Source organism: Mesocricetus auratus, unplaced genomic scaffold, assembly GCF_017639785.1.
Source record: "Mesocricetus auratus isolate SY011 unplaced genomic scaffold, BCM_Maur_2.0 Super-Scaffold_100013, whole genome shotgun sequence".
In the NCBI taxonomy this organism is placed as follows: Eukaryota; Metazoa; Chordata; class Mammalia; order Rodentia; family Cricetidae; genus Mesocricetus; species Mesocricetus auratus.
This window is the reverse complement of record NW_024429196.1, coordinates 21,781,824-21,795,200: the sequence shown is the minus strand read 5'-3', so window position 1 is coordinate 21,795,200 and position 13,377 is coordinate 21,781,824. Positions and strand designations below refer to the sequence as shown.

The following is a 13,377-nucleotide window of genomic DNA, read 5'->3' as shown; positions in this document are numbered from 1 at the left end:
CTAATGGCTGACCCTCTGTAGAAATGACCTCTTCTGCTTCCCATTGTTACAGAAGACGAAACTGAGGCCCAGAGAGCTGAAGCAACCAAGACAGAGAAGGCAGCGAGATCTAGGCAAGGGGCAAGAGATCTGGGTCCACACCTCAATTTATCATACTGTCTCACTCACTTCCAATTGCTCTTTCAAGTTTTCCAAATCTATTTTTGAGGAGTTATTTTGGCACGGTAACTAGTACCACCATTATCATGATCAACAATAACTGGATGCAATGTTTGAAAATCTATTTAAACTGGCAGTATAGTTTATTAACAGTATCACAATTTTATATACTTCTAGAAGCTTGCCAAAGGCTGGAGAAAGTCTATAGGATGATCCTTCACCTTTCCCTTGAGATTAAGAAACTACAATATTCAAAACCAGTGATCCCTCAGGCCTCAGCACTCGAGAACTCCTCCTCTGCTTTGTAGCTAATCCTACTGAATCAGGCTTTTCCAAAGCATCAGCACTCAGGACAAAATGCACGTAATACACTTTTGATAAAAAGAAAATGATGAGCCAGGCGTTGGTGGCACACGCCTTTAATCCCAGCCCTTGAGAGGCAGAGGCAGGTGGATCTCGGTGAGTTCCAGGCCAGCCTGGTCTACAGAGCGAGTTCCAGGACAGCCTCCAAAACGATACAGAGAAACCCTGTCTCGAAAAAACAAAAGCAAACAAACAAAAGAAAATGATGAAAATCAGCCCCGCTGACACTCAGGGAAGAAAGCAGCAGCCTTGGTGACACTTGATCCTGTAATCATCAGAACGTGAGAAAGGTATAAACCACGACACAAGCCACACTTCCACTCCTCACTGACAGGTGTAGCTACTGAGTAGCTTCCGTCTCTGCTTCCTACACAAACATCATGAAGATGCTCATGCCCAGCCCAGGTGGAGCCCAGGCCCATTGGCTCCCTCAGATCACTCAGCACAGCAGGAAGCCACCCTGCCCTGGTGGGAAGACAGTCCAGGTTCTTCTGGCCAGGCTGGCCCTGCTGAGGAAGTCCCATGAAGCCTCTCTTCCACAAGCAAATGTGTGTTCCTGAGGGCTTTGGCCAATGGTGTTTCTTTCAGCTTTTAGCTCAGTAAGTTACTAGGAAAAGGGTAGAGCAGAAACAGCCTAAAATGAAAGGTCCGGAACCCAAGCCCAAGCGTCTCACCTCTGCCATCTGTGACCTTCCTGGTAAAACAACAGCTAGTTATGCTACTATGTTCCAACGTTTTGTCTCAAAAAGTCTATATTTCAACCAGTGTGGATCCTACAGAAGGAATACATTCAACTTCAAACTACTCAACAATAGCAGGTTCCTTTTTCATAATTATCAAGAAGAAACTTGCAGGCCAGAAACAATGGTTACAATTATGTGTTTTTCTGGATATCTTAAAATATTTCATAGTTATGATAATGCACAGAGACTAAACCCGCTATCTGTCTCCACAATGAGAAATTAACATGGAGACTGGGGCACATCTTTGTCTGCCTCTTTGGAGGATGCCTGTCGCTAACTAAACCCTGGGGAATAGCTATTTACACCGCTCAGATACATATAATTAAAGTGTTTTCCCACTTACCTCTCTTCAGGCTACCTCATGGGCTTTTCTGTGAACAACAAACTGCTGCTTTGCTAATGGAGGACACCAAAAGCAGGGCAGGAAGAATAATGCAGAGCCAGCCATGAGGCAAGGACTAGAGAGCTCGCCCAAGTACTTCATCATCACTGTGTTGTTCTGCTAAGCACAGGCCAAGAGGTAGGCCTTAAAGACTTGCAGGTGAACGAGACACTATCCAGCAGTTCAGACAAACAGAAAAACCCTGATATGAGACAATAGCATGGATCCTAGGAGTGAGAAATATACGGAGGCTTAGAGATGAGATTTTAAGATGATGGTTCCTGTCAGCTCCAGGACGAGGAAGATTTCCCTGCAAACTCTACCAGTGAGGTGATCTGAGGTGCCAATAACATTCCCACAAGGAGATGAAGCCAAATGAGCTTCCTTTTAGCCCACACTAAAATGCTGACATTGAGTTTCTACAGAGTTCATAGGTGCCATGAGTTCTCCACAATGACCTTCCCTGCCTCCACTGGCTCCTGTAGACACAGGAGGAAGGGAGAGGAACACAGGGAAGAGTCCCACACCGGCTCTTCACCTGCAGGGAGGGCACTCCCAGAAACCCCCCGGGGATCCCCTTTTCATCTCAATGTCCAGAACAGTGTTATATGATCAATCTAGCTACAAAGGAAGCCAAGGAACATGTAAACAGAATACCAGCTGTAAAAAGGGGACAGCAATGGCTGTCAGGTAGAGAATTAGCCTAGCCTCACCCATACACAAAGTTGTGGATTGTGTTCCCCGAAATTCAAAATAGCTTTCTAAAATCTGTCCTCAAAATGATAGTATCTGAAGCCAATTTCTTCGGAAGGTAAGCAGTTCCAAAACAGTGGTTCTCAACCTGTGAGTAGTGACCCTTTTGGTAAGCCTCTATCTCCCCCCAAAAATTTCCATTATGACTCATAATTAGCAAAATGACAGTTATGAAGTAGCAATGAGATTCCTTACATAGTTGGGGTCACCACAGCATGAAGAACTGTACTAAAGAGTCGAAGCATTAGGAAGGTTAAGAACCACTGCCTTAAAGGAAGCAAGAGTCTTGTGACAGGATCAGTGTCCTTACAAGCAATGAGAAGCTGTAGGGATGGCTCAGGGGTTGAGAGCACACATGTACTGTTCTCACAGAGAACATGGGTTCAGATCCTATCACCCAGGCAGGTAACTCCCAACCACCAATGACACCAGCCCAAAGAGGATCAGATTGCTCTGGCCTCTGTGAACACCTCAACTTCCATGCAGATACTCACACAGACACATGTTAAAAACAAACCTTTCTTTTAAAAGGAGAGATCAGAGCTTATTCTCTGCCCCTGTCCCTTCACACCACACTCCAACAAGAGAAGACGCAGACAAAAACGATTGTCCGCACAGTGAGAGCCCCCTGCAGGAGCCCACACAGCTTGTGTCTTAATCTCAGCCTCCCAGAACTGAAGACTAGAAACACCTGTCGGGCAGGCCACCAGGTCTGTGACATTTCATGCCTGTGGACAAACCAACACATCCAAATTCACCTGTCTTAGTGGGTGTGGCAGCCTCCTGGGCCTCCTCTACCACACCTCTTTCTCCACTTAGCTCAAGGTCTCATCTCCAGAGCTGGCAGGGAAACCAGAGCAATTCTGGCCTCTACAGGTGAGGTCACAATACCCGTGACAAAAGCTGCAATAGGTGACAGGGACAGGAAGGTTCTAATGGAACCCTCTTGAGCCTCAGCTTCACTGGCTGTGGAAGGTTTGGCAGGCACTCCAATGTGAACACAGGAGGAGTTGGTGTGGGCACAGGAACACAATACTCCTCCAACTCTAACGTCAGCATCAGTTCTGCTCACTGATTCAACTCCCTATATCCTTCCTATGACACCAGGCCTTTCCATCTCCCACAGGCTGCCTGGAGGAGCCACAAGAAAACAAAAACAAGATCACCTCAGCTCCCAGAGACTATTGCCACCCAAACAGTGGCCTCAGTCACCAGCCCCACACACACCCCAGTCCTGAAGCTGGTTCACACTTCAAGGGGCCACACTTAGGACATGGCTACCTGCCCACAGGCTAACATGGGAACTTTCCCAATCAGAATGAGGAAAATGGCAGCCACCTTCCTGACAAACAAGGAGCACAGAAAAGTGAGAGCCTAGAAACAAGCTGGCCACATTTAAATGGCCAGACTTCAGGTGCCATGATGCCTGCAAGGCATAATTACCTTCATTCACCCTTGGGGATTCAGAAGGATGCTCACTGTTCTAGAAAACACTCCAGAGCTGGGGTTCTGGCTCGGTGGTAGAATCTTGCCTAGTATATTAAGGACCCAAGTCCCATCCCCAAAACTGAAAAACAAATGAACAAAAAAATCAAACTCAAAATTCATTGGGTAAAAGTGCCAGTCTAACAAACTGAGTTCAGATCCCCAGGACCCAAATAAAGGCCAGATGCAACTATCTGCAATCCCTGTGTGCTTCTGAGAGAAGATGGGATGGGAGGCAGAGAGAGGAAAATCTCCACAAGTTCATGGCCCAGCTCACCAAACATAAGGGACCACACCCACAGTTGTCCTCTGACCTCTATACAGATACCATGGCACGTCCTCTCTCTCTCTCTCTCTCTCTCTCTCTCTCTCTCTCTCTCTCTCTCTCTCTCTCTCTCTCTCTCTCTCTCTCTGCCTACAGATCAGGATATAGAACACTCAACTACTCTCTAGCACCATGTATTCCTACACCCTGACTCTGAAACTCTAGCAAGCCCACAATTGAATGCTTTTTTTGTAAAAGTTGTCTTGGTCATGGTGTCTCTTCACAGCAATAGAACAGTAACTAAGGTAGTTCCCCTCCTCCACCCTGGCACATAGTATGTGAGAACACCAACCTCCCACTACCAAGACTGTGGCCTGCATGGATCACGGGGTGTTACGGCTCGGCCCCAGGAACCAACACCTCCCCATCAGCCTACTCATATAAGCAACTCATGGCACGGCAATCAGTCTGTGACTAATGACACTATAGCCAAACACCAGCTTCACTAAGTCCAAACGTGCCATCCTTACACAAATCCTTTCAACAGCTACAACGACAGTAAAGAGTGGAACCAAGTCTAGCATTTCATCTGCTTCCCCTCCTGTACTTCCGTGTGAAACGAAAATCCGCTGCCCTCCGGCAGCCACCCAAGTTGCACATGTTTCCATTTCTTTCGTTGCCACAGGATTCATTACCCAACAACTCAACATCCAGAAACTTCCCCTCAGCTCTGACTTCTCCTGCAGGTCTTGTCACAAGAGGCAGAGTTTACTTTTAACAGAACCTGTTTTTTAATCTACACACATGGGGACTACTGGTGACTTTAAGTAAATAAAAAGGACACAGACAAAGGACATTTCAGCACAGTCACAACACAAAGGTGTCCTTTACTATTGCTGGCTCTAAAGGAACTCATGAATTGCTTCCAGACAAGCAATTAGAAAATAATTGTCTAACAAAGGAGGCATGCATCATGATGCTAGCCACTTCCCATGTGTGTGGGGAGGGGAGAACCTAATCTACTGTGCTTGGTAAGGATATATTTCCACAAACAGTTAAAAAAACCTATTTCATTTCCAAGTTTAACCCTCTGACTTCTCAGTTCCAATTGCTTTATCACAGTCTCCCAAAGGCCCATGCTCCAGAGTTCTCTTGGCAGATGGTCCACTAGTTTCTCTTATTTGACACTTGCAAAATTAGAGTGCCCCCCTGTAAAACACACACACACACACACACACACACCTTCTGAGACACTTGCCTTTGGTACACATGGCTTGGTTCTGTCATGAGGATTTGTAAGCATTATATTTAGTGTAGAGAAAAGAGAAATGACAACCTTAAGAGAAAAGAAAATAAGTTTAACTTGAAAATTACAGTTTGAGTGGTCCTATCCTCCATGTCATGCTGAATGTGACAATGGGCTCAGCTGAATGTGGCTCATAATGCCTTGAAAGACCTTAGTTGGAAATAGAGAAGGAAGGGGGACACTGTAAAACAATGCCATTGTAACCACCAAAATTCTTACATTCTAAAAAAAAAAGTCACTCTGCACTCACTCATTCAGCAATAGAAAAGGGCAAGAAAGACACAGTAATTATCCCCTTAGCATAATTATAATTATTCTCACCCCAAAGAACCCGGGAAAACATAAATAAGGATATACTGTCACAAATAATTTCTTTGAAAACTTTTAAAGTCACAGATCAGTGGCTTTCAAAGGTTTGTGTGTATAAACAAACCACTTTATACAGTGACACACACAGACCCCACAGTTAGGTGAAGTCAAATTCCCAGAGGCACTTTCTCACATTTCTAACACTACATGTGTGTTCTAAGATGCCCGTCCCTTCACCTTCCCTACAGCGCACCGTGACTACTCAGCTGACTCCATGGCCCACCAATGCACCCACCTGATGCCGGGAAGACCCTGTCCATTCTGTCTAAGTAAACATGGAGGACAGAGCCAGGATCTGTGGCAAATGCCTAAAGTCCTAGCACTTGTGAAGGGGAAGCAGGAGGATCCAGAGTTTAAGATACGACTTCAACACACAGGCACATCACACATACACACATACATTCACACACACACACACACACACACACACACACACATGCAAATATTTTTAAAGAAATGTGTATTATTACTTGAGTCACCCTGTATTTGAAAAACTCTTAAAAGTCATTTTGAACATCTGATTTATTGCATCTGTTCTTGTACTTGTAAATAAACTTTTGACACTGCCTTTGAAACAATGTAGTAAACAACCAAAACAACACTTTCTCGGCCAATCAGTCTACTCTCCATCTTCCATCATGGCAGGAGAAGGCTGACATCACTATGAACAAATATAAGCCTTGAAACAGTCTTTCTTACTCCCTCCCTTATGTACACAGATATAGTTACACAGTGGAGAGGATGGCAGCCGGATCAGAAACACTACTGCCCAGCATTTGCTGTTGGGAAGAGATGACACTCAGCAAGCTTCAGCTCCGCTGGAGGATCCCATGAGCCTTCACCTGTAGGGAGAGCTGCCAAAGGCTCCTGCACAGCATTTTTGTCGTTTTGTTTTCATAGGACAGGATCTCATGGAGCCTAGATAGGCCCCTCCAAGGTTGCCCTGGAATTCCAGGTAATCTTGTCCCAGCTTCCCCAGTGCTGGGGTGACAGGTAAGGGTCACTATGCCAAATCAATAATTCTATATGTATAACTCATGGGGGGGGGGGGCACTGGGGGTGGAACCTAAGGTGTTCAATATGCAAGCCAGGCAAAAGCTCTACCTGAACATTTCCAGCCCATTTATATAACCTCAAAAAATAAACTAAAATAAATCCCACTAAGACATAGTCAGCAAGGAGCAAAGAAGTTCCCCAGGACGAGGTATCAGAGACCAAGCATCAGGCCACAGCTCCCTGCCACGTGGAAAGCGCATAGAAACAGATGGTATGGAGAAAGCAAATGCTGGTGTGTTTCCCTTGCTGGCAAAACAGCACAAGAAAGAGCTTAGTAAGTGGGCAGGGTGCTGCTCGGGGGGTACAGCTCTTGCCCACCATGCACAAGGCCCTGGGCTTGATTCCTAACACCACACACCAAAGCCAGCTTAAGAAGTTTCAAGATCTGAAAAAGTCCACCCAGCTGTACCACACATCAGCTAAACAATGGGTAAATACTGCTCCGCAGAGTGTCTGTGGACCCAGGCTTTCCGCAGCACTGAGGCTGAGCTGGGCTCGGAGAAGCAGAGCCCTCAAGCCCAAGTCCCTGAGGGGAACAAAAGGGGAGGCAGCACTCCCGCCCAGACTGACTCATTTCCAAACCCGTGTGGTGTCCTGCTGCCCTCAGAGTTTCCCTTACCTTCACCTCTCAGCCGTGCTGCACGGACTGACATGGCTGCCCTGTCCTCTGGGCTCTGTCACCATGCACACACAGACTTGTCCACCCAGAGAAGCTGGCGCTGTCTGTTCGGAATCAATGGTTGACTTCTCTATCTTTGCTCCTTCCACCCTCCCACTGCCACACCCCTCAAGCATACCTCCCCCATGAATTCCTTCCCCTGGCCTTGGGAAATAGGGCCTATTTCATCAGGTGCAAGTAATATAATCCTCACCATTGGTATATTTACTAAAGGAAGGGAGGTGGGTTATCTAGCATTTGCCAAACAGGGGAAGTTGTCAGACTGAATTCAAAGCCAAGACAAATGACAGCAGAAAGCCATAAATTCCGGGCCACCAACCAGGTACAGGAGTGCCCTGGAACAGCCACTGGCCTTAAACACACTTTCACAACAATGCCTTTGGCACAGTCAGTGAGAGGGCAGGGAGGAGATGAAGGCGATTTTTGCTGGTGTGAATGGACTGGGCCAGTTGTGGCTTGGGGAATCTGGCAGAAATTAATAGGGGCAAGGCCTCAAATATGCCAGGAATTCTGCCCAGGGCAGTAAACAATCTCAGTGTGGTGGAGGACTGCATGAACTTGGGTTTTGGAAAGAGGAAAAACCAGGAGGGTAGCTAATAAGCTCTGACAGGGCTTTTTCCAAACAGTGTTACATTTTCTCTTTCCTGTCTACACCATTAGCCAATAGTCTCCAACCCTTTACCAAGAAAGTGGGTGAAGAGGGACACTTGACCAAGTATTAGATGGAAGCAGGCTAAGTGCACATTAGATTTGACTAAATGGATGAGAGGTACTTTCCTATGGTGAACAACTCTAAACATTAGACTTTCAAACTGTTATTATTGGTGGCAGGACATGGAAAAATCAATCTTGAACTGACCAGGAAACCCTCCCTGTGGGGTGTACAGTGCTGGTCCTGCTGTGCAGGCTGCAGGTGCAAAAACCCAGTGCTAGATGCTACATGCTACATGCTACAGTATCAGCCCTGCAAGCAAAAAGTGCCCACTGGCCAACTGTGGCAAGAGTCTATGGGGATATGAACCACTCACTCTCTTGACTGGATTTGAGGCCTGCACCGCAGGAGGAAATTCATGCCTGGTATAGTAAATATGATCAAAACCCATAGCTAAGGAAGTCCCTGGACCAAGGGGGAAAATCTATTGACCTTGTTTTGTTAAATGGTTACATTGTCAGATTGCCTTACAAGTATTTGTGTTTATATCTACAACTTTAGTCAGAGAAACGTCTTATTACATGGGTAGTCATTCATGCAAACAAAAATTAAAAATAAAAATTATCCTTAAACATTATCACAGCAACAGTACCCAGACCTGCACAGATCAGCAAACCATAAAGCTCCTTGCTTTACATTTTTGCATACACCATTAACTATTGTCTAAACCCCACCCGAAGAATTAGGAAATCCCTACTTTCTCAAAACAGGAAGGGTTATAGCCCGGAGTAGTAATCTTCACGTAGAATACCCACAGACTAAATGAGACCGCCTGAATTTCTAAACATTCAGAAAACAGGACATTGTTATTAGAAATCTACTTAATGATTTGAAGACATGCTTGATTTTATCTTAGAAGAAATGTTATTATGAAACAAGACAAGGCTAGTTAAGTAACAAATCTTCCAAAAGTAAATTTACTGATATATTTGTTACTTTAAGTACTGATGACATTGTGAACTTGGACTGTTACTCCCACAGACATTAGAGTTTAATTATAAATTATAAAATATACAGAGTATCTGATGCTAGCATTTTTAATATAAAACTTAAGCATCTTTACCTTTGTTTTTGTGAGACTAACAGTTTACTTCCATCTTTTATCTGGCTGTATTTCACCGCTTCTTACTTTTTAATATAAATTCTATTTCCATCCCACTAGGAAGAAATGAATTTTGTTTTACTCCTAAAAGTTCACTACAAAAATAAAACGACTCAACTCACTTAGATGGAAAAGTTGGACACATTAAGTGTTTCCTCATTGCATCTGGTCCAAACCATTTTCCTTGACTTAACTGAACTTTACAACCTCATCAAAGAGCACTAGTCCCACAGTCAGGAACGCCGGGCCCAGACTAGCTGTCACACTCAGACCCTGTGCCCTTAACAGGTGATCTACCCTTAGAAGCACACAGGCACACATGAACACAAGCAGTGTACACACATACATGCAGGTGTATGTTTGCATTACTACATCAGGCAATCCAATTGGGTCATGTGTGACATCTTTCAGAGTCACGAACTTTCCTTCTCCAGAAAAGGGAAACAGAGAAGTCAGGCTTTTACCATCGACGACACAATGATACCTATGATCCACAGCAATCCACAGAAAAGCTTATGCCTGCCATGCAGCCTTATGCCAGTATTGGGACTCTCAGAACCCGAAAGGGACCAGGCATATACAGAAAGCATAGAATAGTTCTGAGTGCCATAGAGTATCTCATTCCTTTCTCAGGACTCTACTATATTGAAAACACACACACACACACACACACACACACACACACACACACACACACACTTAGTTTAACTTAAGTGCATATCCGAAGGGTCCTTCCTATTGTTTGAACCAATCACTTTGATGAGAACTGATTTGGTAACAGAAATTTACAACTGTTAAGGTTGCCTGAGTGACTCCTTCCCAATGCACAAAAGACCTAGAAGTGTTGATTATTGAGTTTCTGGTTTGACCAGGACTCTGGGGTTGAAAATGGAAATATACTAGTCAGCACCTAGGCTGCCAGAATCAGCCCAGGTCTCACTGTCCTCAGCTGCCACAGCCCTAATCCAGTGAGAACCCTGCTCTGGACGCCACAAAGTGGCATGGCACCTCCACACCAGATTGAAGCTATGCTATACTCCCTGCTATTGCTGCTCTCACAGGAGATGTGGGGACGCCTCTGGACTATGCCTAGCTACACAGTACAGTCTTCGTTGGAACTGCAAGATAAAAACACATCCACCTCTGCACTGCTGCTTCTCAAAGAGATTCTAGGACCAACAATTCCGTGCAAGCAACCAACAGCAAAAGGAAGCATTCCCACACACTGTCCTGCACCAAGAATTTACTCTCTCCCCACGGTTTGTCAGGGCTTGCCTCGATCGGTCCTCCAAAGCCTAAGCAGGAACTACTACACTCTCTGTCTAACCCAACCAGCCTGCTCCTCACACTTCATGGTTTCACCTTGTCATTTGCCCTTCAGCCAACTTGGGAACTCTGCCAAACCCTACTTCAACACCCAATGTCCCTGACCTGGAATGTGACCTCTCAGACCCTCCCCATTCCAAGCCTCTCCCATCATGACTCATCCCCACCCTCCCCACTCACCAGTCTAACATGGATCCCTCCACTGTCAATCTCTGTCCCTAACCTTCTTTCTCAACTCCTAAACTGTGACTGTCCTAACCAGCATATGAACAGCTGTTACCTGACACTGATGTGAAAACACAGCTCTAACTTAAACACTGATAAATCCCCAAGGCAGAGAATGCTTGATTATCAATTGTTTTGGTGCTCTCTCTGCCCTCCCCTCTCCCCTCTCTCTCTCCCCTCCCCCCTCTCTCTCCCTCCCTCCCTCCCCCCCTCTCTCTGTGTGTATGACATGTTTGAGTTAGTAGGTAACCTCATGTGTTGGTCCTAGCCTGCCTTCTACCTTATTTGAGGCAGGGTCTCACTAGCTAGACTGAGAAGTTCTGTCTTCCCTCTTCCTGTGAGAGCCCTGAGATTACAGCCTTGTATGCTATCGTGTCCAGCTTTAGCTAGGCTGAGAATTTCTGTCTCACCTCTCCTTATGGGGATCCTGAGATTACAGCCATGTATGCTATCATGTCCAGCTTTCACATGGGTTCTGGGGATTCAGATTCTGGTCCTCACACTTGTATAGCTCGTGCTTTACCTTCTCAGCCATCTCCCCAGCCCTCAGTTGTCACTTGCTAAAGTGATGAAGTATCTCAATAATTTGCTACAGAAAAAAGTGCAGTCTATGAACATTTTTTATTAGTCCTGAATTGGCTGGTGGTAGTACCAAAACAGTTTTCATGGGTCTTGGGAAACATTCATTTCTAGTCTATTTATTCCTACTAAATACCCACTGTGGCTGGATCTGTTCACTACTTCAAAGCCTTGCTTTCAATGGGTTGTTATCAGTTGTTTAGAACTTGTAACAGTAATTACATTAGCAATGACTGCTTGATCCACAAGTGGCCCACTGAAATACTACCCTATTACCAGAGAACTTTTGAATGCTTACAGCATTCCAGTCATTGTTTGAAACACTCAGATTTCATCTCCTTTAAGCTCCCCATAGTTCTATGTGTGAGATATTTGTGTTCTCACTGATGGAGGGATAGCTGAGCTCAGTAGATTAGCAACTTACCTAAAGTCATGCAGCCTGGAATTCTGAAAGGTCAAAGTTTACATTTTAGCCCCCTTCACTTGAGTCCTGGTAACTCCTCTGAGTTCTCACGCTTTTCCTCTCAAATCCCTGAAATCCCTGAGCATTGCACCGCTGTGCTGTGGAAATCACCTCCACCAGCACAGTAACCTTCCAAGACTCCAACACCTCTCTAGCTCTGAGAAGTGAGAAGGTCACCTAACTTAAATGTTTCACCCTAAAATATGAAAGGGAAACGATGTCCTAGCCTTCCCATAGATGCCAGGACCTGGAACCAACAAAAGATTGCTTCCTATAATGTATAACTTGCATTATTAAAAACCCAGAAAATGAAGAAAGTTGGATGGGAATTTCCAGAAGTATCCAGGGAAATCATTAAAGAGCCCAGCTGGCCAACAAGCTGATTTCCTGTCTTCCTCTGTTTCTGAGAGTGAAAGTGGGCCCTGACTGTGCTTCCGGTGAGGGCAGGGAACATGGCAGAGGTGGAGGTCAGGTTTGCTGAGGAGCTGAGCAGGGGCACTTCTAAATCTACCCTGTGGAACAGACCATTGAGGCTGGGCTGCTGAGCTTCCAAGAGCGCACCAATGATCTACTAATACACACTGCTGGTATAACCAAAACGTGTCTGAAGAATTCATATCCTTACTCGTTCTCAAGAGCTAGACAGAAAGGGGAGGCCAAGTAAGTTGGTTAAAAAGGCAAAGGAAAAAGCCAACGTAAGATTACCTAGAGAGTAACAAAGCTGTACATGTCTTAAAGACCATGCTGATTTTCCTTATTTCCATGTGGACCAGTTGGAGTAAGGCCAGTAAAAGAGAATCAATCACCATGGCCACAACTACAACAGGGTCTGCACCACAACATCACCATGCAAACGGGCAGCGTCATGGAAACTACAATAGCCACTGCTCACCAGGCCTGGGTGCAGGCCTCTAATCCCAGTTCCTCAGGGGGCTGAGCCAGGAGGATCACAAAATCACAGCTTGCCTGGGCTATCTAGTGAGCTGAGCATAGCCTGAGCAATTTAATAAACTTTTGTCTCAAAAGGAAAAACAAGGGGGGGGGCGGAGTAAAACTCAGTGGTCAATGCTTGCCAAGAATATTCTATATTTTAATATCTTAGGTCCGTTTCCTGGTTGAGTTTAGACAGTACAGCTATGGACTTAGTGCTTTACACAACCTCCAGATTACTGAGTCTATAGTTGTGTCTGGGCAGCACACAACACAGCTTCATTCAATCAGTAGAATTTTCTCAGTGCCCTAAATGCCCTACTCTCTGTCTGGGAGACCAGACAGCTCAATTCCTTCAGCGCTTTTGTTTTTACACACACACACACACACACACACACACACACACACACACACACACACACGCAAGCACGCACGCACACTTCTCCATTCAGAACAAAGGCCCTTCACAGGCTTAGGGGG

At 45.4% G+C, this 13,377-nt stretch overlaps 1 protein-coding gene across 4 annotated transcripts in view; it reads right to left on the bottom strand.

The window, feature by feature from the left end:
• Fam107b (family with sequence similarity 107 member B) overlaps positions 1–13,377 on the bottom strand; it is a 205,151-nt gene that overhangs the window by 24,099 nt on the left and 167,675 nt on the right. Inside the window, exon 1 of one of the 4 annotated variants that reach the window (XM_021233665.2) lies at positions 7,501–7,647. The exons of 2 other annotated variants lie outside the window; for them this stretch is intronic. In XM_021233665.2, the coding sequence (XP_021089324.2) occupies positions 7,501–7,534 (34 nt within the window). In that variant the 5' untranslated portion in view covers positions 7,535–7,647. Of the gene's footprint in view, positions 1–3,158; positions 3,263–7,500; positions 7,648–13,377 lie in introns of those variants that run through there. One more of the 4 variants, XM_040755495.1, reaches the window with a different exon arrangement.